Source organism: Chlorocebus sabaeus, chromosome 18, assembly GCF_047675955.1.
Source record: "Chlorocebus sabaeus isolate Y175 chromosome 18, mChlSab1.0.hap1, whole genome shotgun sequence".
In the NCBI taxonomy this organism is placed as follows: domain Eukaryota; kingdom Metazoa; phylum Chordata; class Mammalia; order Primates; family Cercopithecidae; genus Chlorocebus; species Chlorocebus sabaeus.
Window position 1 is genome coordinate 1578782 of NC_132921.1, and position 24772 is coordinate 1603553.

General features: G+C 38.9%; 1 protein-coding gene across 7 annotated transcripts in view; it reads right to left on the minus strand.

The window, feature by feature from the left end:
- The window catches only part of ATP9B (ATPase phospholipid transporting 9B (putative)), a 293323-nt gene that overhangs the window by 264091 nt on the left and 4460 nt on the right, over positions 1 to 24772 (minus strand). For 6 of the 7 annotated variants that reach the window (XM_008013727.3, XM_008013730.3, XM_008013726.3 and 3 more), the window contains exon 2: positions 2970 to 3143. In XM_008013727.3, coding sequence (XP_008011918.2) covers positions 2970 to 3143 — 174 coding nt within the window. Of the gene's footprint in view, positions 1 to 2969; positions 3144 to 24772 lie in introns of those variants that run through there. The other variant, XM_073006230.1, reaches the window with a different exon arrangement.

Here is a 24772-nt window from a genome sequence, read left to right on the forward strand (position 1 = left end):
TTTAAAGTAAAAGAATGACAATATATACCATGCAAACATTAATCAAAGAAAGCTGGTATAGTTTTATTGAAATTAGACAAGTCTTCACAAAACATTTTTAAAGATAAAAGAGGGCATTTAAAGACAATAAAAGGTCAAGTGAATAGGTTAATAATCCTAAATGTGCATCATCTAATAACACACTCCAAAATTAACCAAAAGAAATAGACACATCCACAATGATGTTTAGAAACTCATGAAGTCTCTCAGTAACTGACAAACAAGCAAACCATGAACAGCAACAGATTTGAACTAGACAACCAACAACTATGACTTCACTGACATACAGAGCAGTGCACTTAACAACTGAAAAATACAAATTATTTTCAAATACACAGAGAAAATTTGCTACAAGTTGTCTATATGATGAACCATAAAGTGAGTCTCAACACATTACAAAGACTGTAATTTTTATTTTATTTTATTTTATTTTATTTTATTTTATTTTATTTTTTGAGACAAAGTCTCGCTCTGTTGCCAGGCTGGAGTGCAGTGGCATGATCTCGGCTCACTGCAACCTCTGCCTCCTGGGTTCAAGTGATTCTTCCGTGCCTCAGCCTCCCAAGTAGCTGGGATTACAGGTGCACGCCACCATGCCCAGCTAATTTTTGTACTTTTAGTAGAGACAGGGTTTCACTATGTTGGTCAGGATGGTCTCAATCTCTTGACCTCGTGATCCGCCTGCCTCAGTCTCCCAAAGTGCTGGGATTACAGGTGTGAGCCACCGCACCTGGCCTGTTTTTTTAAATTATAAGTAAATGGCCTCATGATATTCAGATACAAATCAATTACAAAAAGATAACTGCAAAAAACAGGTCAGGCATGGTGACTCATGCCTGTAACCCTGGCACTTTGGGAGGCTGAGGTGGACCACTTGAGCTCAGGAGTTCAAGACCAGCCCGGGCAACACAGCAAGACCTGGTCCCTATTTAAAATGATAATAATTATAAAAAGTTAACTAGAAAAAATCTCTAACTTTGGAAATCAAGCAACATAGTTCTAAATTAAACATGGATTTAAAGTAGAAATGACAATGGAAATTAGAAAATATTTGGGCCTGGGTACAGTGGCTCACACCTATAATCCCAACACTAAGGGAGACCGAGCCAGATCTAGTAGATGGGATTACAGGCACTCACCATCTCGCCCAGCTAATTTTTGAATTTTCAGTAGAAATGGGGTTTCGCCATGTTGTCCAGGCTGGTCTCAAACTCCTGAGCTCAAAATGATCTGCCCGCCTTAGCCTCCCGAAGTGCTGGGATTACAGGCATGAGCCACCACACCCGGCCTCCAGGTTTTAACCATTAAAACTTCTCATAAGATAATTAATTTAGCTCTCCTTTCTTTTCTTTTTTTTTTTTTTTTTTTGAGACGGAGTCTCGCTCTGTTGTCCAGGCTGGAGTGCAGTGGCCGGATCTCAGCTCACTGCAAGCTCCGCCTCCCGGGTTCACGCCATTCTCCTGCCTCAGCCTCCCGAGTAGCTGGGACTACAGGCGCCCGCCACCTCGCCCGGCTAGTTTTTTGTAGTTTTTAGTAGAGACGGGGTTTCACCGTGTTAGCCAGGATGGTCTCGATCTCCTGGCCTCGTAATCTGCCTGTCTCGGCCTCCCAAAGTGCTGGGATTACAGGCATGAGCCACCGTGCCCGGCCTCCTTTCTTTTCATATTAGCACTGTTTGGCTTTGATTAATGTACTAATAATCTGCATGATATCACTTAAGGAATATCTCCTTGAGTTTTTATATTAATAAACACCCTGAGAAGGCCACAGCATCACTTAGACAGGATTCCACAGAGGGTGCTTAAGCTGAGTTTAACTGCAAGGAAACACAAACAAAACAGAATGTGAAACATTCTGTATAATAACTGATCTTCATTCTTCAAAATGTCAATGGAATTAAAGATAAACACTAAACTACTACTCCAGATTAAAAGACACTAAAAAAGCATGCCACCTAAATGTGACATGTGATCATACCCAGTACTAGAGAAAATAAGGCTACAAAGGACATTACTGGGATGATAGACAACATTGAAATATAAATTTAAAGTAGATACAAAGCATTGTATCAATATTAAATTTCCTGAATTTGATAACTGAACTAAGTTTACATAAGAAAATACCTATTTCTTAGAAAATACACACTGAAGAATTAAGAAGAGGAATGAAGTAATCAATCTAATCTGAAATGACTCAGAAAAATAATAAGATGTAAAAAGAATAATAAATGTAGCAAAATATAGGAAAAACATAAGTGAATGTGAGTAAAAGATACACAGGAGGAATATAGGGCCATATCTAACTTTTGGGAAGAAAAAGAAATACCATTTATAAATGTTGATAGAGTAACCAGGATTAATTCTATCATGCATTAGCTATAAAGTCACTAATTTTCTCCAGCTTTTTTTTTTTTTTTTTTTTGAGACAGAGTCTCACTCCATTGCCCAGGATGGAGTACTGGGGCTCGATCTCGGCTCACTGTAACCTCCATCTCCCAGGTTCAAGTGATTCTCCTGCCTCAGCCTCCCTAGTAGATGGGATTACAGGCACTTACCATCTCGCCCAGCTAATTTTTGTATTTTTAGTAGAAATGGGGTTTTGCCATGTTGTCCAGGCTGGTCTCGAACTCCTGAGCTCAAAGTGATCTGCCCGCCTTAGCCTCCTGAAGTGCTGGGATTACAGGCATGAGCCACCACACCTGGCCTCCAGGTTTTAACCATTAAAACTTCTCATAAGATAATTAATTTGGTTCTCCTTTCTTTTCATATTAGCACTGTTTGGCTTTGATTAATGTACTAATAATCTGCATGATATCATTTAAGAAATATCTCCTTGAGTTTTTATATTAATATAGCTAATAAGTATATTAGAAGCTAAGCTTATAAGTAAGCTTAGCGTATAAGGAAATTAGGTAGCAACGGATAACAAACCTGGTACAGAGGAACTTCCAGCCATCACAGACAAACCACTCCAGTCCTCTTTTCCTTTGCATTATCCTGGCCCGTGGTAAGGTATGGTAATCACTTTCCTCATTCTCAAAGCCTTCTTCAGACATCATTAGTGGCATTTCATCCAAATGCGCAGACTCATCCTCCAGCTGGTACCTAGTTAGAGTAAAAACAGATTGCTGAGACAGGCCAAGCAGGCTTCTTTACGGTGTGTTTCATTTAGGGACAGTATTTCCTCAAATTAGGCTGTCTTCAGCTGAGGTAAAGCATTATAAATAAGACTGCAGAGGCTGCTTTCTTTTGCAAAGGAATGTTAGCTAAGGTAAAAAAGCTGCCCAGCGAGGCCTGTGCTAGCTGAAGAAGTCTCTGTTAACTGTGCTGTGAGCGTAATCCTGGAGGCATCTGTGGTGCGGATGGCCAGCCTGACAGCACAACCAATGCTGCTCAACAGCTCCTCACTGCACTTGATCCAGTCAGAAAACACCAATCTTCTGAAACATGACTACAGCAAAGAATGTTCACTCCAAGCAACATCTAAACACTCTATGTTACACAACTTTACATCATCAGCCAACATTCTAGAAGTGACTTTCAACAATATGTAGCTGTCTGTATCTGAAAAGTATCAACATCATCCTTTGGTTTGCTGACAGACTTGATAATCTTTGGGGAATGATGCTATGTCCCATTTATTCTGTTATTCTCTTCACTAAAACGTGCTATTCAATGAAAAAATCTCAACAACCAGCATACCTTTTAAAGCTCAACAATCTTCTTGATGCCAAGAAACAGGTAGCCTATCATCAAAACTGTTCCTTTTATCCCTCCTCAATCACAAACATAATTTATCTTTAAAAAATAAAAACTTACCTTTTTAAGAACAATTTGTCAGAAACGATAATGGTGATTCAACAAGTGCTATCTTACTGAATTTTGCATCAAGTATTTGTGGAGGTATTGTCACAATGTGAAAAATACGAAAGCAGACTTGTGGGTTCCTCTCTGGGATAAAGGCAGTCACTTATATTGAAATCTTTTTTCACATTCTCTAAATTCTATACAGAAGTCAGCTAAAACTAACCAAAACCCACTACTAAAACATAAATAAGGGACAGAGATAGTACCATCCTTAATTGACACATAAGGAGAAAAGTAAGTATTCCAAACCGACAAAGCCAGGTCCAGAGTCCAGTCTGGATCACAGCTAGGCAGCTTGGGGGAAAACAGGACTGGGGGCCCTAGCAATGGCAGACCATGGATAAAAATTATACCCAGACAGAATACACCCTGAGAGCAACAGGTCTGTGATCACAGCACTGGTTACTGGGGGACCTACAGGAAGGTGCACAGAGCTTGGTTAGGAAGGCATCAATGTCGGGGGCAGAAGTCCACATGGGAAGAAGGATGCAACTCTTGGAAGGCTTGTTGGTGAGGGGAAGAAAAGGAACAATATGTGGAAATTAAGAGTTCTTCAGAAACGAAAAATAGGAATCAAACACATAAGCAGGCAATTCTAGTACATTCTGCTAAAGTGCAATATAGAGATAGGTCAGTATTATGGAAGACTTTTCTTTTTTCAAGAGAATACAGTGAGTCTCAGGAACCCAGTCACGCAGTCCTCACTGCCTAGAAAACTCAAAGAGAAACAGCACGTTGTAAGTACCCAGAGGCCAAAAGGCACGGATGATGTGAAGGTAAGCGCATGCAGTGGCCAAGTATACATGTCATGTACGATGGAATCATATTTCTGACCACCACCTGGCGTATTTCATTCCTAGTAATTCTTCCTCTTTTCAGACCTCTAACTGATGGGCCTGACGTGCACAATTTCCAGACAAGGGCAGCTTAGCTCCAGGCGCCTAAAATAGGCTCTGAAGTCCAGTGCAGAGTTCCTGCCAAAGTGAAGACTCTATCTGCACTGCACGCAATATGCAGAGTGCAGACTCCAGAAGAAACCCACCCTTTCTAGCCACAGCCCCAGCAAAGGGGGCTCTTGCAAAGCAGAATGTTTTTTCTGTTTTCCGTCTTGTCTCTCCTAGCCCTCCCAGGGCTACCCTGTAGTCACCTCTATGAGAGCAAGGGAAACAGGAAGACGGGCTCCTGGAGTCCAAACAGGATGTGGACGTCCCTGGTAGTTCTCTTTTCTCACACAACTTTTCCCTGAGAACTGCCCCAGTCAGGTAGACTTTCACAACAGCATGAAGGGTTAAAACTCTGAGAGAAAACCCTGACTTTCAGAAAGCATAAAGCTGAGAAAAAACAACCCTGGAAATTGGAGATGTGGGATAAACCAGAGAGCGGAGAAAGCTGGACAAGGGATGCCCTAATTCTGTGTATGAATCAACAGAAGTCCCAGGCTCACCCCCGAGCTGCAAAAATGTGCCCAAACCCAAATAAGCACAGGACAGGCTCTGGGAACTACTCAGGTCCTACACAACAGGCCCTGACAAGCACTAGTGGGCAGCTGATGGCCTGGTCAAGGCTTTGCAACTGAACTGACATGGCAACCACCACCCACTGGTGGTGAAACAGAACTAGGGGTCGAAATCTACCCAGGTCAATGCACTGCTAAAACAAAACATTCTTCAAAGGATTATGCGACCCAGAGTCCCACAACACAATATTCAAAATGTCCAGGATACAAGCCAAACTTACTCAACATACAAAGTAATAGGGAAATATGGCCAATAGTCAAGAGAAAGAACAACCAACAAACGCTACTTGCAGTATGAAAAACATATTGGAGTTTTAAAGCAGCCATTATATCCATGCTCCATGAGATAAAGCTGAACAGTCTTGAAGTGAATAGAAAAACAGAAGTTCTTTTTTTCTTTTTTTTTTTAAAATACTCTACAAGTATCCTAGGGTAGATAGAAATTCTAAGCAGATGGGGAAGGCGGTGTGTGCACACGCACCCACGTATACACACTATTTATCTATATTTCTTCATATATGAAAAGGTCTCACATGCATGTATGTCATTAGAATACCAGAAAAACTGAGGCAGAAAAATATGTGAAGAAAAAATGGATAAACACTTCCCAAATCTGTTGAAAGAAATCTACCAATTAAAAAAGACAGCAAACTAAAAACAGCGTGCAGTCAAAGATACCTACATAAAGATACATCATAATCAAACTACTAGAAGCAAAGATGAAGGAAAAAAATCTTGAACGCAGCCAGAGAAACACAGCTCATTACATATAGAGGAACATCAATTCAAATGCCTGTCAATTTCTCATGGATAAAAATGGAGGCCAAAGCACAGTGGAACTTGATGTTTGAAGTGCTAAAAGAAAAGAACTGTGAACCCAGAAATCTATATCCAGCAACAATGTCCTTCAGGAATGAAGGAAAAACAAAGATATTCTCAGATGAAAGAAAACTAAGAGAATTTGCTGTCAACAGATCTGCCCTGAAAGAATGCTAAAGAAAGACTCACGATGGAGAAAATGATACCAGAAGGAAACACGGAACTTCTAGAATGAAGGAAGAGCAACAGAAAGTTCTTGAAAATATGTATGACTATTAAAAATAAAACGTATTAAATTGTCAGGTTAAGTTTTTAACATAAACAGATGCAAATACATATAAGAAGCCTAACAGGGAAGAGCAGGTGACTCTATAGTTTATACGAGGTGGTAAAATACTAACCTTAAGTAGACAGTGAAAAGTTAGCCATATTATCATAAGCCCTAGAGTCGGATTTCCCAGCAGAGGCACATTAACATTCTGGGCCACAGAACTCTATTGGGTGAAGCTGTCCTATGCACATATTCATTCCACAGTATCCCCAGCCTCTATGTACTATATGCTAGTAGCAGCCCCACACTCACCCCTTGTTGTGGCAATCAAAGATGTTTCCAGACATTGCCAAACATCCCCTGGAGTACAAAAATCACTATCTAAAGGAAGTACTTTAAATATAATGGTATTTAATATTAAAAGATTAAAAGTAAAAAAAATGGAAAAACAAAGTTAATCACTGCATAATGACATACCAGTCAACAATGGATTGCATATAAAACAGTGGTCCCACTAAGGAAGCTAAAAATTCCTAACACCTAGTGACATCACAGCCATAATAACGTTCATAGTACAATGCATTACTTACATCTTTGTGGTGATGCTGGTGTAAACCAAATCTACTGGGCTACCAGTCATTCATATAAAAGTCTAGCATATACACCTATGTACAGTATCTAATACCTGACAATCATAACTAATGACTATACTATTGGTTTATGTATTTACTATACTATACTATTATTATTTTAGATCGTACCTTTTCTATTTATTTTCTTTAAAAGCTAACTGTAAAACAGCCTCAGGCAGGTCCTTCAGGAGGTATTCCAGCAGAAGACATAGTTATCACAGGAGATGACAGCAACGTGTGTTACTGCCTTCCAGTGTGACAAAATGTGGAGGTGGAAGATAGTGATTAGATGATCCTGACCCTATGTAGGCCTAGGCTAATATGTGTGTTTTTGTCTTAGTTTTTAACATTTAAAAAAAAAAGTTTAAGTAAAAATAAATTTAAAAAAAAAGAAAAAAGCATATAGAACCAGAATATTAAAAAAGAAAATATTTTTGTGCAACAACACAATCTCTTCATGTTTTAAACTAAGTGTTATTACAAAAAAGTCAGTAAGTTTTTAAAAATTAAAAAAAGTATAAAGTAAAAAAGTTGAAGTAAGCTAAAGATTAATTTACATGCTAAGTGTCCTGTACAGGTGTACGATTGTTTATGTGTTATACTGCATTTTACTATGTTCAGTATGCTTAGATACACAGATACACGATTGTGTCACATCTGCCTGCTGTATTCAGGACAGTAACATGCTGCACAGGTTTGCAGCCTAGCAGCAACAGGCTCTACCATTACAGGCTAGATGCGTAGTAGGCTCTATCATCTTGGTCTGTGTGAGTACACTCTAGAATGGCTGCACAACAATGAAATTGCCAAACATATTTCTGGAGTACAAAACTCAGTATCTAGGGGAAGTATTTTAAGTATTAATGGTATTTAACATTTCTCAGAACATCACATCCCCATCCTTCAACAACACATGACTGTATATAATGGAAACACTAGTCAAAAGAAAGCTAAGTAGCTATATTAATATAAGACAAACACATCAAAAAAAGAACTGCCTAGCATAAAGAGGAACATAATGAAATAATAAAAGGATCAAATCACCACTAAGATCTAAAAGTCCTAAATATGTATGCACCTACCACCAGAGCTTCAAAACACATAAAGCAAAACTGATACAAGCGGAAGGAAAAATAGACAAATCCACAATAGTAACTGAAGACTTCCAAACTCTCAGCCCACTGTCACCACTGTTACTCGACATAGTACTGGAAGTCCTAGCTAGAGCTATCGGACAAGAGAAACATATATAGGGGGAATCCAAATTGGAAAGGAAATAATCAAATTATCTTTGCTGATGATACGAACTTATATTTGCAAAAACCTAAAGACTCCACAAGAAAACTATTAGAACTGATCAATTCAGTAGTTGCAGGATACAAAATCAACATACAAAAATCAGTAGCATTTCTATATGCCAACAGTAAACACTGTGAAAAAGAAATTTTAAAAGTAATCCCATTTACAATAGCCACACATAAAATTAAATACCTAGGAATTAACTTCACCAAAGAAGTGAAAAATCTCTATAATGAAAACTATAAAACACTAATGAAGGAAATTGAAGAGGACACCAAAAAATGAAAAAATATTCCATGTACATGGATTGGAAAAATCAATACTGTTAAAATGTCCATACTACCCAAAGCAATCTACAGATTCAATGCAATCCCTATCAAAATACCAATGACATTCTTCACAGAAATAGAAAAAACAATCTGAAAATTTATATGAAACTACAAAAGATCCAGAATAGTTAAAGCTATCCTAAGCAAAAAGAACAAAACTGGAGGAATCACATTACCTAACTTCAAATTACAATGCAGAGCTATAGTAACCAAAACAGCAAGTTACTGGCATAAAAACAGACACATAGACCAATGGACCAGAACAGAGAACCCAGAAACAAATCCACACATTGACGGTGAGCTTGTTTTTGATAAAGGTGCCAAGAACATACAATGGGGAAAAGACAGTCTTTTCAATAAATGGTGCTGGGAAAACTGGATATCCATACACCAAAGAATGAAAATACACCCCATCTCTATCTACAAAAATCAAATTAAAGCAGATTAAAGGCTTAAATCTAAGACCTCAAACTATGAAACTATTACAAGAAAATACTGGGGGAAATCTCCAGGACAATGGTCTGGGCAAAGACTTCTTTGGCAATACCCCTCAAGCACAGGCAACTAAAGCAAACATGGACAAAAGAGATCACATCAAGTTCAAAAGTTTCTGCAGAACAAAGGATACAATCAACAAACTGAAGAGACAACCCACAGAATGGGGGAAAATATTTGCCAACTACCCCTCTGACAAGGGATTAATAATCAGAATTTATAAGGAGTTCAAACTACTCCATACGGAAAATTCTAACAATCTAATCAAAAATGGGCAAAAGATCCAAATAGACATTTCTCAAAAGAAGACATACAAATCACAAACACGCATATGAAAAGGTGCTTGACGTCGCTGATCATCAGAGAAATGCAAATCAAAACTACAAAGAGAGATCATCTCACCCAAGTTAAAACGGCTTATATTCAAAGGACAAGCAGTAACAAATGCTGGCAAGGATGTAAAGAAAAGGGAACCCTTGTACACTGTTGGTGGGAATGTAAATTAGTACAATCACTATGGAGAACAGTTTGGAACTTCCTAAAAAACTAAAAATTGAGCTACTATATGATCCAGCAATCCCACTGCTGGGTATATACCAAAAATAAAGGAAATCAGTGTTATCAAAGAGATACCTGCATTCCTATGTTTGTTGCAGTATTGTTTACAACAGTTAAAATTTGGAAGCAACCTAAGTGTCCATCAACAGATGAATGGATAAAGAAAATGTGGTACATAAACACAATGGAGTACTATCCAACAGTAAAAAAGAATGAGATCCAGTCATTTACATCAACATTGATGGAACAAGAGGACATTATTTTAAGTAAAATAAGCCAAGTACAGAAACATAAATATCACACATTCTCACTCACATGTGGCAGCTCAAAAAAGAGTTGGACTCATGGAGACATACAGTAGAATGATGCTTATCAGAGGCTGGGAAGGGTAGTGCAGAGTAGGGGACAAAGAAGGGATGGGTAATGGGTATAAAAATACAGTGAGATACAAGGAATAAGATCTAGTGTTCAGTAGCACAACAGGGCAACTATAATTAAGAGTAATTTAGTGTGTATTTCAAATAAATAAAAGAATAAAATTGGGAAGTTCCTAACACAAAGAAATGATAAATGCTGGAGGTGACGGATATCCCAATTACCCAATTCGATCATTACACATCGTATGCATGTATCAAAACATCATATGTACCCCATAAATGTGCATAACCATTATGTATCCATAACAATGAATAATTAAAAATAATTTTTTTTCATAAGACTGGAAGTGAGGGAGAGGTCTTCCTTAGCTCACCCAAGATGCTAGGCCCCAAGTAGTGACATCTGGAGGTAAAGCAGCCAATCCCTGAAGGCCTAGGAAGACTGGCCAACTAGCGCAGAGACCTTGTAGAGAGCCACAACACAAAGCCAGCAGGACACGTGCACAGCGGGCCAAGGGGAGCAGGACACCAGAAGCAGCTGAAGAGATGGGTAGGAACAAGGGACACAGTGCAGGCCAAGCATCAGGAAGGGGTTTAATTGTAAGTGTAATGGAAAGCTATTGAAAGGTTTTAAACCTGGAATAACTTTTGTTTTCACAAAGGACTTTTTTTTTTTATAATTTTTTATTTCCATAGGTTTTTGGGGAACAGGTGGTATTTAGTTACATAAGTTCTTTAGTGGTGATTTGTGAGATTTTGCTGCACCCATCTCCTGAGCAGTATACAATGAACTCAATTTGTACTTTTATCCCTCACCCCCTTCCCAACCTTTCCCCCTGCATCCCCAAAGTCCATTGCATCATTCTTACACAGAGGACTTTTAAATATGCAAATTCAAACAAGAAGAGACCATGTCTTGCTTATCAAATGTAAAAAAGAATTCTTAACATTCAATATGGCCAACAGTCTAGGATAAACAGGCACTCTTAATCGCTGGTAAAAGTGGAGAATAATTTTTGAAGATGCATTGAAAGCTTTTTATTTCTGTAATGTAAATAAACTTTAACCAGGGTTTCTCATTATCCCATGGAAATTTAAAATGTGTTCAGTATTTCTCTACAAAGGTAACCATCACTGTGCTGTGATGTTGAAAAAGACCCAAGGAAACACGGCAAAAAGCACAGTATCCATGAATAAATAATTGGTGAAATATACGATGGAATAGAATATTGTCACTAAAAATAATCACGGAGAAGAACTTTGTTGAAAGTAAATGTGTTAGGAGAAATGGTAGTCACTTCTTTTCACCCCTCTTTTAAACACCCTACTCTACCAATCCAAATGCTAATTTCTGTAGTGTCTCCAGATAATCTTTTATACACAACTCCAACCACTACTGACAGCATCACGGAACATCCTTACAACATACAAGTTTCATTATAATTTAGGCAAAAAAATTACACGATCTGTGAAGTAACAGACCTAAAATATTAATAATATTTTTCCCTTAAAATCTCATTTTCTTCTTCTCTGTATGAGATTGCTTCTTTTAAAACAGTCAACTAGAAAATGAATATTTATACAAAATGCGAATAAAATTCAAAACACCACATAAATATACTGTAATATAATACACAAAATGAGACTTTTGGTCTTTTTCATTATTTCAACAGTTATGTCTTATTTTAGTAAAAGTCACAATCTTATCAAGTTTAATGCAGGAAACTTAGCACAACGAGTTCTAAAAGATAAGGAATACAAGCAACATCATGTTTTGTAACCTCAACTCCAGAAATAGAGCCTTTGAACTGGCAAGCAATTTATTCCATTTCCAAGACAATTTTCCTATTGTATTGAAAATTTTACCTCAGTATTTAAAAACAGTAAGATGATGAATAATGGATTTTTTTCAGAGACAGGAAAAGTGCAGAATCTTAAGTGTCTTTGTTGCCTGGTGTCATACACACTTAATTGGTTTGTTACTCAAGAAAAATCAACGTTTCCAGCAATTAAGTATAATTCTGGGAACATACTTTTAAAATGAGTAAAAACAATTATGAACAAAGACGACAGAATGGATGATACCAAACCCAAGAGCACTGCCATTGTAGGAAACAAGGACAGCTATCTGAACTGCAGCCAAAGGTTTAAAAAAAAAAAAATTAGGAACTCTCAACTCGCAAGTACTGGAAGGCACATAATTTACATGTATCTAAGTAAAAGTAAATCAACACAATAGCTTTAAAACTTACATTTTATCTTAAATATCTAATAGCCTTACTGTTTCCATTTCGATGAGAAACACTTCTTAGAAGCCAATTGATATTAAAGAAATATATTTAAAACATGTCTCACGTTCAAAGCTTCTTTAAAAATAAACACTCCCCCTTTGCCTGCATGTTAGTAAAGTAGAAAAACAAAGCAAAAAACTAAGTGCTATAAAGAAATGTGCATATTTCCTTCATCAAATACAACTACAAGGTTGAACTGTCATTGATAAGTCATTAGTAAGCAGCAAGCTGCATAAACTAATGAGAAATTGGGACTCTCCCTTCTACAGCAGCAAAGGAGACAAATGGTGCTATGGTTGAAATGTTTTTGTCCCCTCCAAATTCATGTGTTGGAAGCTTAATCCTCAAAGCGACAGTCTTAGGAAATAGCGCCTAATGGGAAGCATTTAGGCCACAATAGTTCCACCCTCATGACGCATTAATGCCATCATAAAGAGGGCATATTGCATGGGTTCGCTCTATCCTGCTCTTCCGCCATGTGAGGAAACCACGTTCTTCCTCTTTTGCCCTCCCATCCTCTCCCATGTGAGGACACAGCAAGAAGGTCTCACCAGATGTCAATACCTTGATCTTGGACTTCCAGCCTCGAGAAGTGTGAGAAATAAATTTCTGTTCTTTATAAATTATCTAGTCTCAGATATTCTGTTACAGCACCACAAAATGGACTAAGACAAAGGGTAAGACGTTAAAATAAATAAATAAGCCAGCAGATAAATGAATGAAATTAAAGGGATGGCTGCCTGAAAAATACACCTTGACTTTAGTAGCAAAACGCAGCAAAAGGAACATGGAAATAGTCCCCTAAGCTGAGATGTCATTTCCCCCATGGGAATTATATATACAGTAACCTTGGAGCTAATGATTTCTAAAATGTTCTACAAGAAAACTGAACACCAATTTCTTGAAATAAGAAATAATACTGCTATACATAAATTGAGAAAAACTTCTGAATTAGAGTTAATGGTACAATATCCCATGTTATGTAAATGCAAACCCAGAAATTTGAAGCTATATAGCCAATTAGCTCATGATACATACTTCAGTTACCTAAAATTGTGATGTTCCCTATTATCAACTCTGTCTTCATGCTAATACTATTAGGTGTAAAAAATAAATAAATAAAAAAGTAAAGCATTTCTATTCTGGCAAGTGTAAATAATTTTTTAAACTTGAAATTATTTTATTTTATACCTCTCTTTTTTTTTTTTTTTGGAAATAGAGCCTTGCTCTGTCTCCCAGGCTGGAGTGCAGAGGTGCAATCTCAGCTCACTGTAACCTCAGACTCCCAGGTTCAAGAGATTCTTCTGCCTCGGCTTCCCAAGTAGCTGGGATTACAGGTGCTCGCCATCACATCCAGCTAATTTTTACATTTTTAGTAGAGACAGGGTTTCACCACCTTGGCCAGGCTGGTCTCAAACTCCTGACCTCAGGTGAGCCGCCCACTTCGGACTCCCAAAGTGCTGAGATTACAGGTGTTAGCCACCACACCCAGCCTACATATGCCTTTTAAAGGAAACTCTTATAGAACCCCTAAGAAAATGTCTCTGATTTCAATGAATCCTGGGACTGGACAACTAGATAAATACTGTCTTAAGAATTAGTACTATGCCTTAAAAAAAAAAAAAAAAAAAAAAAGGCATTTCAATTGTGAACCATCACAGCAAAAGAAGTTTCATTTTTACAACTAGTAAAATATTAGACTATCATAATTTTCAAAGTTTTATGATTCATAGAAAATTGTGTATAGACTCTCAGAATGAGAAATCTAACATTTAAAAAAATTGTATTGCTTCTATCAAGAAACACTAATATTTTACCAATAACCAGACAATAGACATCTGTTCTTAACACTAGTATCTTTCAATGCTAAAACTTAACTATTAGAAGATCGCAAATGCCTCTGGGCAGCGCCAATAGTCACACTGCCGGCAAAAGCAAAGAAAAACTAATAAGGGACATGGATAAACAAAACAATGCTTAATGTCATTCATTCTTTATTTAACTGCAAAGATAATTTGAATGACACCACCATCACTTAAAACGCAAAAATGGGAAACACCAATTTAACAAATACCTTATTTTCACCCAGATGTTAACAATGCCAAGGAGAAATCAATGTCTCACATGACTTTGTAGAAAACAGACTTAACAAGTAATTGCATTCCCAGTGAACTATGAGTTACTATGTGTGATACACATCATTTTGTTCACTTAATGACATATGAAAAGAGTAACATCCTCATCCTCAATGATAATAAAGGCAATGTGCTATTGAATGTTTTAATCTTCCTTAACCATATGATATGGTTTGGATGTGTGTCCCCTGCAAATTTCATGTTGAAATGTGATCCCCAATGTCAGAGGTGGGGCCTAGTGGGAGATACTGAATCATGGGGTAGGGTGGTCCCTTCATGAATCCCCATGGTGATTGATAAGTGAGTTCTCACTCAGTTCACGTGAGATCTGGTTGTTTATAAGAGTCTGGGACCTCCCATTCTCTCTTGCTCCCTTTTGTCATGTGACATGCTGGCTCCCCAATACCTTCCACCATGACTGTATACTTCCTGAGGCCTCCCTAGAAGCAGATGCCAGCACCATGCTTCCTGAAAAGCTTACAGAAGCATGAGCCAATTAAATCTCTCTCTCTCTCTTTTTTTTTTTTCAAAAATTACCCAGCCTCAAGTATTGTATTTCTTTATAGCAATGCAAAAATGGACTAACATCATCCTCAAATCACATCTAATTCTTCCCTTGGAAATTTTTATAAAATATAAGCCCAATCATGAAATTTTTTACACGTTTTAAAAACTAACCAACATTATCTTTTAAATATACTGTGTTCTAAAAGTAGTATGATTATAATAAAAATAATTCCACTTCAAGGAAAACCTGAGAACTTCCAAAATACAATAACTACAATTCTTTATACATAAGAGCAAAATGTCATTTTCATATGGTCAAGGAAGGAAACTTTCAAAGCTCACAAAGCGAAGTAAAGCTCATATGAAAGCTGTTTTTCTAATAACTATTTCGTTTTCAACTGCCAATGTGGATATCTAGGCTACATAATGTAAAATTCTGCTTCTGGTAAATTAAGACAATACACTAACTTACATTTCTTTTTTTTTTTTTTTTTTACTTCTATTCTATAGCACACACTTCCCAAAATTTAAATTGGGAAGTGAATAAAGTTTATAGCAAAATTGTTATGTTCTAATATTTCTATTTTGGGAAATGTGTACCACTGTGAAATTAGTGACTTGTTACAAATAGTTAAAATGGTAAATTTTAAGTTACCTATATTTTACCACAATGAAAAAACTCTACAGATAGGAGGTTGGGGGATCAGTGGAATGGAAAATGACAGGATGAGGGTGGTAGCTTCAGGGTACGAGGTTTTTTTTGGACATGATGAACAAGTTCAAACATTGACGTTGGTGATGGTTACATTTATCTATGAATATTCTAAAAAACACCGGGCTGGGCGCAGTGGCTCACACCTGTAATCCCAGCACTTTGGGAGGCCGAGGCCGGTAGATAATGAGGTCCAGAGATGGAGATCATCCTGGCCAACATGGTGAAACCCTGCCTCTACTAAAACAAAAAAAACACTAGCCAGGCATGGTGGCACAAGCCTGTAGTCCCAGCTACTCAGGAGGCTAAGGTAGGGGAATTGCTTGAACCTGGGAGGCAAAGGTTGCAGTAGGCCGAGATCGCGCCACTGCACTCCAGCCTAGCAACAGAGCAAGACTCCCTCTCAAAAAAAACAAAAATGCTTGAATAGGAACAGCTCTGGTCTACAGCTCCCAGTGAGATCAAGGCAGAAGGCGAGTGATTTCTGCATTTCCAACTCAGGTACCCAGCTCATCTCACTGGGACTGGGGAGACAGTGGGTGCAGCCCACGGAGGGCAAGCTGAAGCAAAGAGGGGTGTTGCTTCACCCGGGAAGCGCGAGGGGTCAGGCAAACTCCCACCCCTAGCCAAGGGAAGCCCTGAAGGACTGTGCTGCGAGAAACAGTGCATTTTGGTCCAAATACTACGCTCTTCCCACGGTCTTTGTAACCCTCAGACCAGGAGATTCCTTTGGGTGCCTATACCACCAGGGCCCTGCGTTTCAAGCACAAAGCTGGGCAGCCATTTGGGCAGACACCGAGCTAGTTGCAGGAGTCTTTTTTCATACCCCATGACACCTAGAATGCCAACAAGACAGAACCACTCACTCTCCTGGAAAGGCTGAAGTCAGGGAGCCAAGGGGTCTACCTCAGTGGATCCCACCCCCACGGAGCCCAGCAAGCTAAGATTCACTGGCTTGAAATGCTCACTGCCAGTACAGCAGTCTGAAGTCAACCTGGGATGCCCGAGCTTGGTGGGGCAAGGGGCGCCTGCCATTACTGAGGCTTGAGTAGGTGGTTTTCCCCTCACAATGTAAACAAAGCCGCCACCAGAGCTCAGCAAAGCCACTGCAGCCAGACTGCCTCTCTAGATTCTTCCTCTCTGGGCAGGCCATCTCTGAAAGAAAGGTAGCTGCCCCAGTCAGGGGCTTATAGATAAAACTCCCATCTTCCTGGGACAGAGCACTAAGGGGAAGGGCAGGCTGTAGGCACAGCCTCAGCAGACTTAAATGTTCCTGTCTGCCAACTCTGAAGAGAGCAGCGTATCTTAGCAAGCACAGCACTTGAGCTCTGCTAAGGGACAGACTGCCTCCTCAAGTGGGTCCCTGACCGCTGTGTATCCTGACTGGGAGACACCTCCTAGCAGGGGTCAACAGACACCTCATACAGAAGAGCTCCAGGTGGCATCTGGCAGGTGCCCCTCTGGGATAAGGCTTCCAAGGGAAGGAACAGGCAGCAATCTTTGCTGTTCTGCAACCTCTGCTGGTGAAACCCAGTTAAACAGGGTCTGGAATGGATCTCCAGCAAACTCCAGCAGACCTGTAGCAGAGGAGCCTGACTGTTAGAAGTAAAACTAACAAAGACATTGCATCAACATCAACAAAAAGGACATCCACACAAACACTCAATCCGAAGGACACCATCATCAAAGACCAAAGGTAGATAAATCCACAAAGATGAGGAAAAACCAGCACAAAAATGCTGGTAATTCCTAAAACCAGAATGCCTCTTCTCCTCCAAAGCATCACAACTCCTCACCAGCAAGGGGACAAAACTGGACGGAGAATGAGTTTGACAAACTGACAAAAGTAGGCTTCAGATGGTGGGTAATAACAAACTCCTCCGAGCTAAAGGAGCATGTTCTAACCCAATGCAACGAAGCTAAGAACCTTGAAAAAAGGTTAGAGGAATTGCTAACTAGAATAACCAGTATAGAGAAGAACATAAATGACCTGATGGAGCTGAAAAACACAGCACGAGAACTTCATGAAGCATACACAAATATCAATAGCCAAATCAAGTGGAAGAAAGGATATCAGAGATTGATGATCAATTTAATGAAATAAAGCATGAAGACAAGATTAGAGAAAAATGAATGAAAAGGAATGAACAAAGCCTCCAAGAAACACAAGAAAGGTCTGGTGAAAAGACCAGACCTGCGTTTGACTGGTATACCTGAAAGTAATGGGGAGAATGGAACCAAGTTGGAAAACACTCTTCAGGATATTATCCAGGAGAACTTCCCCAACCTAGCAAGACAGGCCAAAATTCAAATTCAGGAAATACAGAGACCACCACAAAGATACTCCTTGAGAAGAGCAACCCCAAGACACATAATTGTCAGATTCACCAAGGCTGAAATGAAGGAAGAAATGTTAAGGGCAGCCAGAAAGAAAGGTCAGGTTACCCACAAAGGGAAGCCCATCAGACTAACAGCAGATCTCTCTGCAGAAATCCTATAAGCCAGAAGACAGTGAGGTCCAATATTCAACATTCTTAAATAAAAGAATTTTCAACCCAGAATTGTATATCCGGCCCAACTAAACTGAAGGAGATAGACACGAAAAACCCTTCAAACCCTTTTCTTTGAAGGGTTTTTCGTGTCTATATCTCCTTCACTTTAGTTTGGCTGGATATAATGAATATCCAGGAGCCGGTTTTTTTTAAAAGATTAACAAAACAGACCACTAGCCAGAATAATAAAGAAATAAAGAGAGAAGAATCAGACACAATAAAAAATGATAAAGGAGATATCACCACTTACCCCACAGAAATACAAACTGCAATCAGGGAATACTATAAACACCTCTACGCAAATAAACTAGAAAATCTAGAAGAAATGGATAAATTCCTGGACACATATACCCTCCCAAGACTAAACCAGGAAGAAGTCAAATCCCTGAATAGACCAATAACAAGTTCTGAAATTGAGGCAGTAATAGCCTACCAACCAAAAAAAGCCCACGACCAGACAGATTCACAGTCGAATTCTATCAGAAGTACAAAGAGGAGCTGATACCATTCCTTCTGAAACTATTCCAAACAACAGAAAAAGAGGGACTCCTCCCTAACTCACTTTATGAGGCCATCATCATCCTGATACCAAAACCTGGCAGAGACACAACAAAAAAAGAAAATTTCAGGCCAATATCCCTGATGAACATCGATGTGAAAATCCTCAATAAAATACTAGCAAACCAAATCCAGCAGCACATCAAAAAGCTTATCCACCACGACCAAGTCAGCTTCATCACTGGGATGCAAGGCTGGTTCAACATCCACAAATCAATAAACGTAATCCATCACATAAACAGAACCAATGACAAAAACCACATGATTATCTCAATAGATGCAGAAAAGGCCTTCGATAAAATTCAACACCCCTTCATGCTAAAAACTCTCAACAAAGTAGGTATTGATGGAATGTATCTCAAAATAATAAGAGCTATTTATGACAAACCCACAGCCAATATCATACTGAATGGGGAAAAGCTGGAAGCATTCCCTCTGAAAACTGGCACAAGACAAGGATGCCCTCTCTCACCACTCCTATTCAACATAGTATTGGAAGTCCTGGCCTTCCAATCAGGCAAGAGAAATAAATAAAGGGTATTCAAATAGGGAAAGAGGAAGTCAAATTGCCTCTGTTTGCAGATGATACGATTGTATACTTAGAAAACCCAAAATCTACTTAAGCTGATAAGCAACTTCAGCAAAATCTCAGGATACAAAACCAATGTGCAAAAATCACAGGCATTCCTATACACCAATAATAGACAAAGAAAGAGCCAAATCATGAGTGAATTCCCATTCACAACTGCTACAAAGAAAATAAAATGACTAGGAATACAACTTATATGGGATGTGAAGGACTTCTTCAAGGAGAACTACAAACCACTGCTCAAGGAAATAAGAGAGGTCACAAACAAATGGAAAACATTCCATGCTCATGGATAGGAAGAATCAATATTGTGAAAATGACCATACTGCCCAAAGTAATTTATAGATTCAATGCTATCCCCACCAAGCTACCACTGACTTTCTTCACAGAATTAGAAAAAAACTACTTTAAATTTCATATGGAACCAAAAAACAGCCCACATAGCCAAGACAATCCTAAGCGAAAAGAACAAAGCTAGAGGCATCATGCTACCTGACTTCAAACTATACTACAAGGCTACAGTAACCAAAACAGCATGGTACTGGTACCAAAACAGATATACAGACCAACGGAACAGAACAGAGGCCTCAGAAATAATGCCACACATCTACAACCATCTGATCTTTGACAAACCTGACAAAAACAAGCAATGGGGAAAGGATTCCCTATTTAACAAATGGTGTTGGGAAAACTGGCTAGCCATATGCAGAAAACAAACTGGACCCGTTCCTTATACCTTATACGGGTGGATTAAAGACTTAAATGTAAGACCTAAAACTATAAAAACCCTAGAAGAAAACCTAGGCAATACCATTCAGGACATAGGCATAGGCACAGACTTCATGACTAAAACACCAAAAGCAACGGCAACAAAAGCCAAAATTGCCAAATGAGATCTAATCAAACTAAAGAGCTTCTGAAAGACGCAAAAGAAACGACCATGAGAGTGATTAGGCAACCTATAGAATGGGGGAAAATTTTTGTCATCTATCCATCTGATAAAGGGCTAATATCCAAAATCTATGAGGAACTTAAATTTACAATTTAAAACAAACAAACCAATCCCATCAGAAAGCGGACGAAGGATATGAACAGACATTTTTCAAATGAAGACATTTATGCGGCCAACAAACACATGAAAAAAAGCTCATCAGAGAAATGCAAATCAAAACCACAAGGAGATACCATCTCACGCCAGTTAGAATGGCAATCGCTAAAAAGTCAGGAAACAACAGATGCTGGAGAGAATGTGGAGAAATGGGAATGCTTTTATACTGTTGGTGGGAGTCTAAATTAGTTCAACCATTGTGGAAGACAGTGTGGCAATTTCTCAAGGATCTAGAACTAGAAATACCATTTGACCCAGCCATCCCATTACTGAGTATATACCCAAAGGATTATAAATCATTCTACTATAAAGACACATGCACATGTATGTTTATTGCAGCACTATTCACAATAGCAAAGACTTGGAACCAACCCAAATGTCCATCAATGATAGACTGGATAAAGAAAATGTGGCACAAACACACCATGGAATACTATGCAGCCATAAAAAAAGGATGAGTTCATGTCCTTTGCGGGGACAGGGATGAAGCTGGAAACTATTACTCTCAGGAAACTAACACAGGAACAGAAAACCAAACACCGCATGTTCTCACTCATAAATGGGAGCTGAACAATGAGAACACATGGACACAGGGAGGGGAACAACACACACCAGGGCCTGACAGGTGGTTAGGGGCTAGGTGAGGGATAGCATTAGGAGAAATACCTAATGTAGATGATGGGCTGACAGGTGCAGCAAACCACCATGACATATGTATACCTATGTAACAAACCTGCACATTCTGCACATGTATCCCAGAACTTAAAGCATAAAAAAAAAAACACAACACTGAACTATACACTTTAAGTAGGGTAACTTGTATGTATACAAACTATATCAAAAAAGCTGTTAAAAATGAGTAAATGAAGCAATTTTAAAATAAAAAAGAATAAATAAAAAGAAGAAAAGAGAAAAAATGTAAACTGCTCCTTCCTTCCAGTTCTAGACCAAGATGGAGTAAATGTGCTACTCCCTATTCTTCCCACTAAACACAGATAAAAACCCTGGACATTAAACATCAAAAAGTGGAGAGAAGAGGGCAGACCAGTAAGGTCCCTGGACTCAGAGAACAAGACATCAGTGAGTTTCCAGTATTCCCTTTTGGTCTCATGCCCATGTTGTGTACTAGAGAGTTGGCAACCAGAAAAGTAATAGACACAGACCAAAAAAATCCCCAAGAAAAGTCTGGTCTTTCTAGCCAAAGACTAGGAAAAGGGCAGCCTAGCAGAATAAAAAAAATTTTGATAGGAATATCCCATCCAAAGATGACAGAAAAAGCACAGCCTCACCCACACTGAAACAGCAAAGAGTGAGTGAAGCCTGGACTCCCACACTGCCCAGCTGTAGGAAGATACTCTCCCCACTGCCCAGATGGTGTCAGGGCAGACCAAGTGGGGAGTGGAGACATCCATCCAAGCCCGGCAGTCATTGTAGGGTACAGGCACAAGGGTGCTGGACGCTCATCCCTGTTGAAGTTTCAAAAAATTTAGTTTAAAGATCGAACTGGCTTTTATTAGCAAATCAGGCAGTATTTCATCTATGAAATAGAAAGATACTCAGATCAGCTGAGCAGCAGAAGTAAACTTTGCAGCCAGAAAAGGCTGCAGAAAGCAGATTCAAGGAACAAAATACAGATTGGGCATTTCAAAGTTACTTTCCTTACAGGGTAGAGAGGACTGTCTTATGCTGGCTCAGTTTGGCCCCCTTATGACTGGTTGCTGTGAATCTCTTGTTTTGGGGGAAACTGGCCTGTTTTTAATTTAGTTTGATTGTGGCACCTAGCACAAGTGACTCCATTCTGGTTTGTTCTGGTCTGCTTGGCCTGGTGCAGGAGCTTAGTCTGAAATAATGGCCTCTGGTACATTTTATTTAATACCCCCAACTAGCAGTAATAAAGCACTCCTACCCATCTCTATCAGTGTCAGAAGAGGCCTAGTGAAAAGTGGAAAATCTAACCACCTTCTAAAAGGTAACACCACCCATGCAATGTCAGTGGAGGCCACAGGCATGCAGTAACCAGGCACTCCTCCCCTTCCCAGCCAAGGTGGTGCTAGCAGAGACCACTGGGGAGCCAGTAGTCACACGGCACCTTCCCTTTCCGGATGTCAAAAGGGGCTGTGAAGGGAACCTGGCTCTTCACCCCCTTCTGGCAGTAACCCCCACTTTCCACTACCACTACCACCAGGCCCAATAAGCAGAAGATTTAAATAAGATCCCAAATCTCATAACAAAATGTCTAGGCTATACTGGAAAATCACTCATTATCCCCAAACCAGAAAAATTTCAACTCAAATGAGAAAAGAGAATCAACAGATGTCAACATCAAAATGACACACACACTGAAATTATCTAACAAGGATTTTTAAACACGCATCATAAAAATGTCTCAATGGACAAATATGAACAGACTTGAAACAAATGAAAAAATATATAAAGTCTCAGAAGAGACACTGCTAGTATGAAGAAGAATCAACTGGAAATTCTGAAACTAAAAATCTTAATGGATGGGCTCAACAGTAAAATTTTAAAAACAGGGAAAAAAATCAGTGAACTTTAAGACAAAACAATAGAAACCGCCCAAGATGAACAGGAAATGGACTTAGAAAAAATGAGCAGAAACTCAGGACCCTACGGTACAACAAGAAAAGATTTCACAAGGTGTCACCAGGGTAAAAGAAGAGATGGAGAGTAGAGCTCAAAAAGCACTCAAAGAATGGCTGCAAACTTCTCAGATCTGACAAAAGATACAAACTTAAAGAATCAGGATGCTAAGCAAACCCCAAACAGCGTAATCCTGAAGAAATTCATACCAAGACCCAGAATTGTCAAACGACTAACAACTAAAGACTAAAAAAAATGCTTGAAAGAGAAAAGTGACACCTATCTCAAAAGGAAAAACAACTCAAATGATATCAGATTTCTCATCAGAAAGCACGGAGACCAGAAAGAAGTGGCATAATAACATTTTTCAAGTGCTGAAAGAAAAGAACTGTCAACTCCAAATTCTGTATCTGGTGAAATTATCCTTCAGGAATGAAGGAGAAATACAAGCATCTTCAGATGAAGGAAAACGAACAGAATTTGCTTCCAGTAGACTTACCCTAAAAGAATATAGAATTATTGAAACAGAACAAAAATGAGAAATTGTGAACTATCAGGAAATAAGAAAACAAAAAGGGCAAAAAGGGTAGGTCAATACCATAGGCTTTCCTTTGCCTCTTGAATATTCTAGACTGTTAGAGAGATAAAGCAAAAATTATAACACTGTCTGATATAGGGTTCTAACTGTATACAAGGGAAATATTTATATACTTTTATGTATGTAAAATCTACATATACTTTTACATGAGTATTATATTACTAACGGGAGGATAAAGGGATTTAAAGAGGCGAAGCTCTTACACTTCACCTAACAACTGTTTTTTTTTTTTTTTTTTTTTTTTTTTTTGAGACGGAGTCTTGCTCTGTGCCCCAGGCTGGAGTGCAGTGGCGCGATCTTGGCTCACTGCAAGCTCCGCCCCCCAGGTTCACGCCATTCTCCTGCCTCAGCCTCCCAAGTAGCTGGGACTACAGGCGCCCACCACACGCCCGGCTAGTTTTTTGTATTTTTTTAGTAGAGACGGGGTTTCACGGTGTTAGCCAGGATGGTCTCGATCTCCTGACCTTGTGATCCGCCCGCCTCGGCCTCCCAAAGTGCTGGGATTACAGGCTTGAGCCACCGCGCCCGGCCCACCCAACAACTGTTAAAATACCAACAGTGCACTGCAATGAGTTATGTATACATAATGTAATTCCTAGAGCTACCACTAAGTAATATCTATACAAAGAAATACACTGAAGAACACTATAGATAAACTAGAATTCTAAAAAATGTTGAAGCATAACCCATAAGGCAGGAAAAAGAAAACAGAGAAACAAAAACAGAAAGCAAAAAATAAAATGGCATTATCAAACATTACGCTGAACATAAACCCTCTAAATACATCAATCAAAAGACAGACAATGGCAGTGGATAAAAAAAACAACCAACCATATGACAACTACCAGAAACTCACTTCAAATATAAGTTACTTGAGAGTGAAAGGATGGAAAATTATATACCATGCAAACATTAATTGA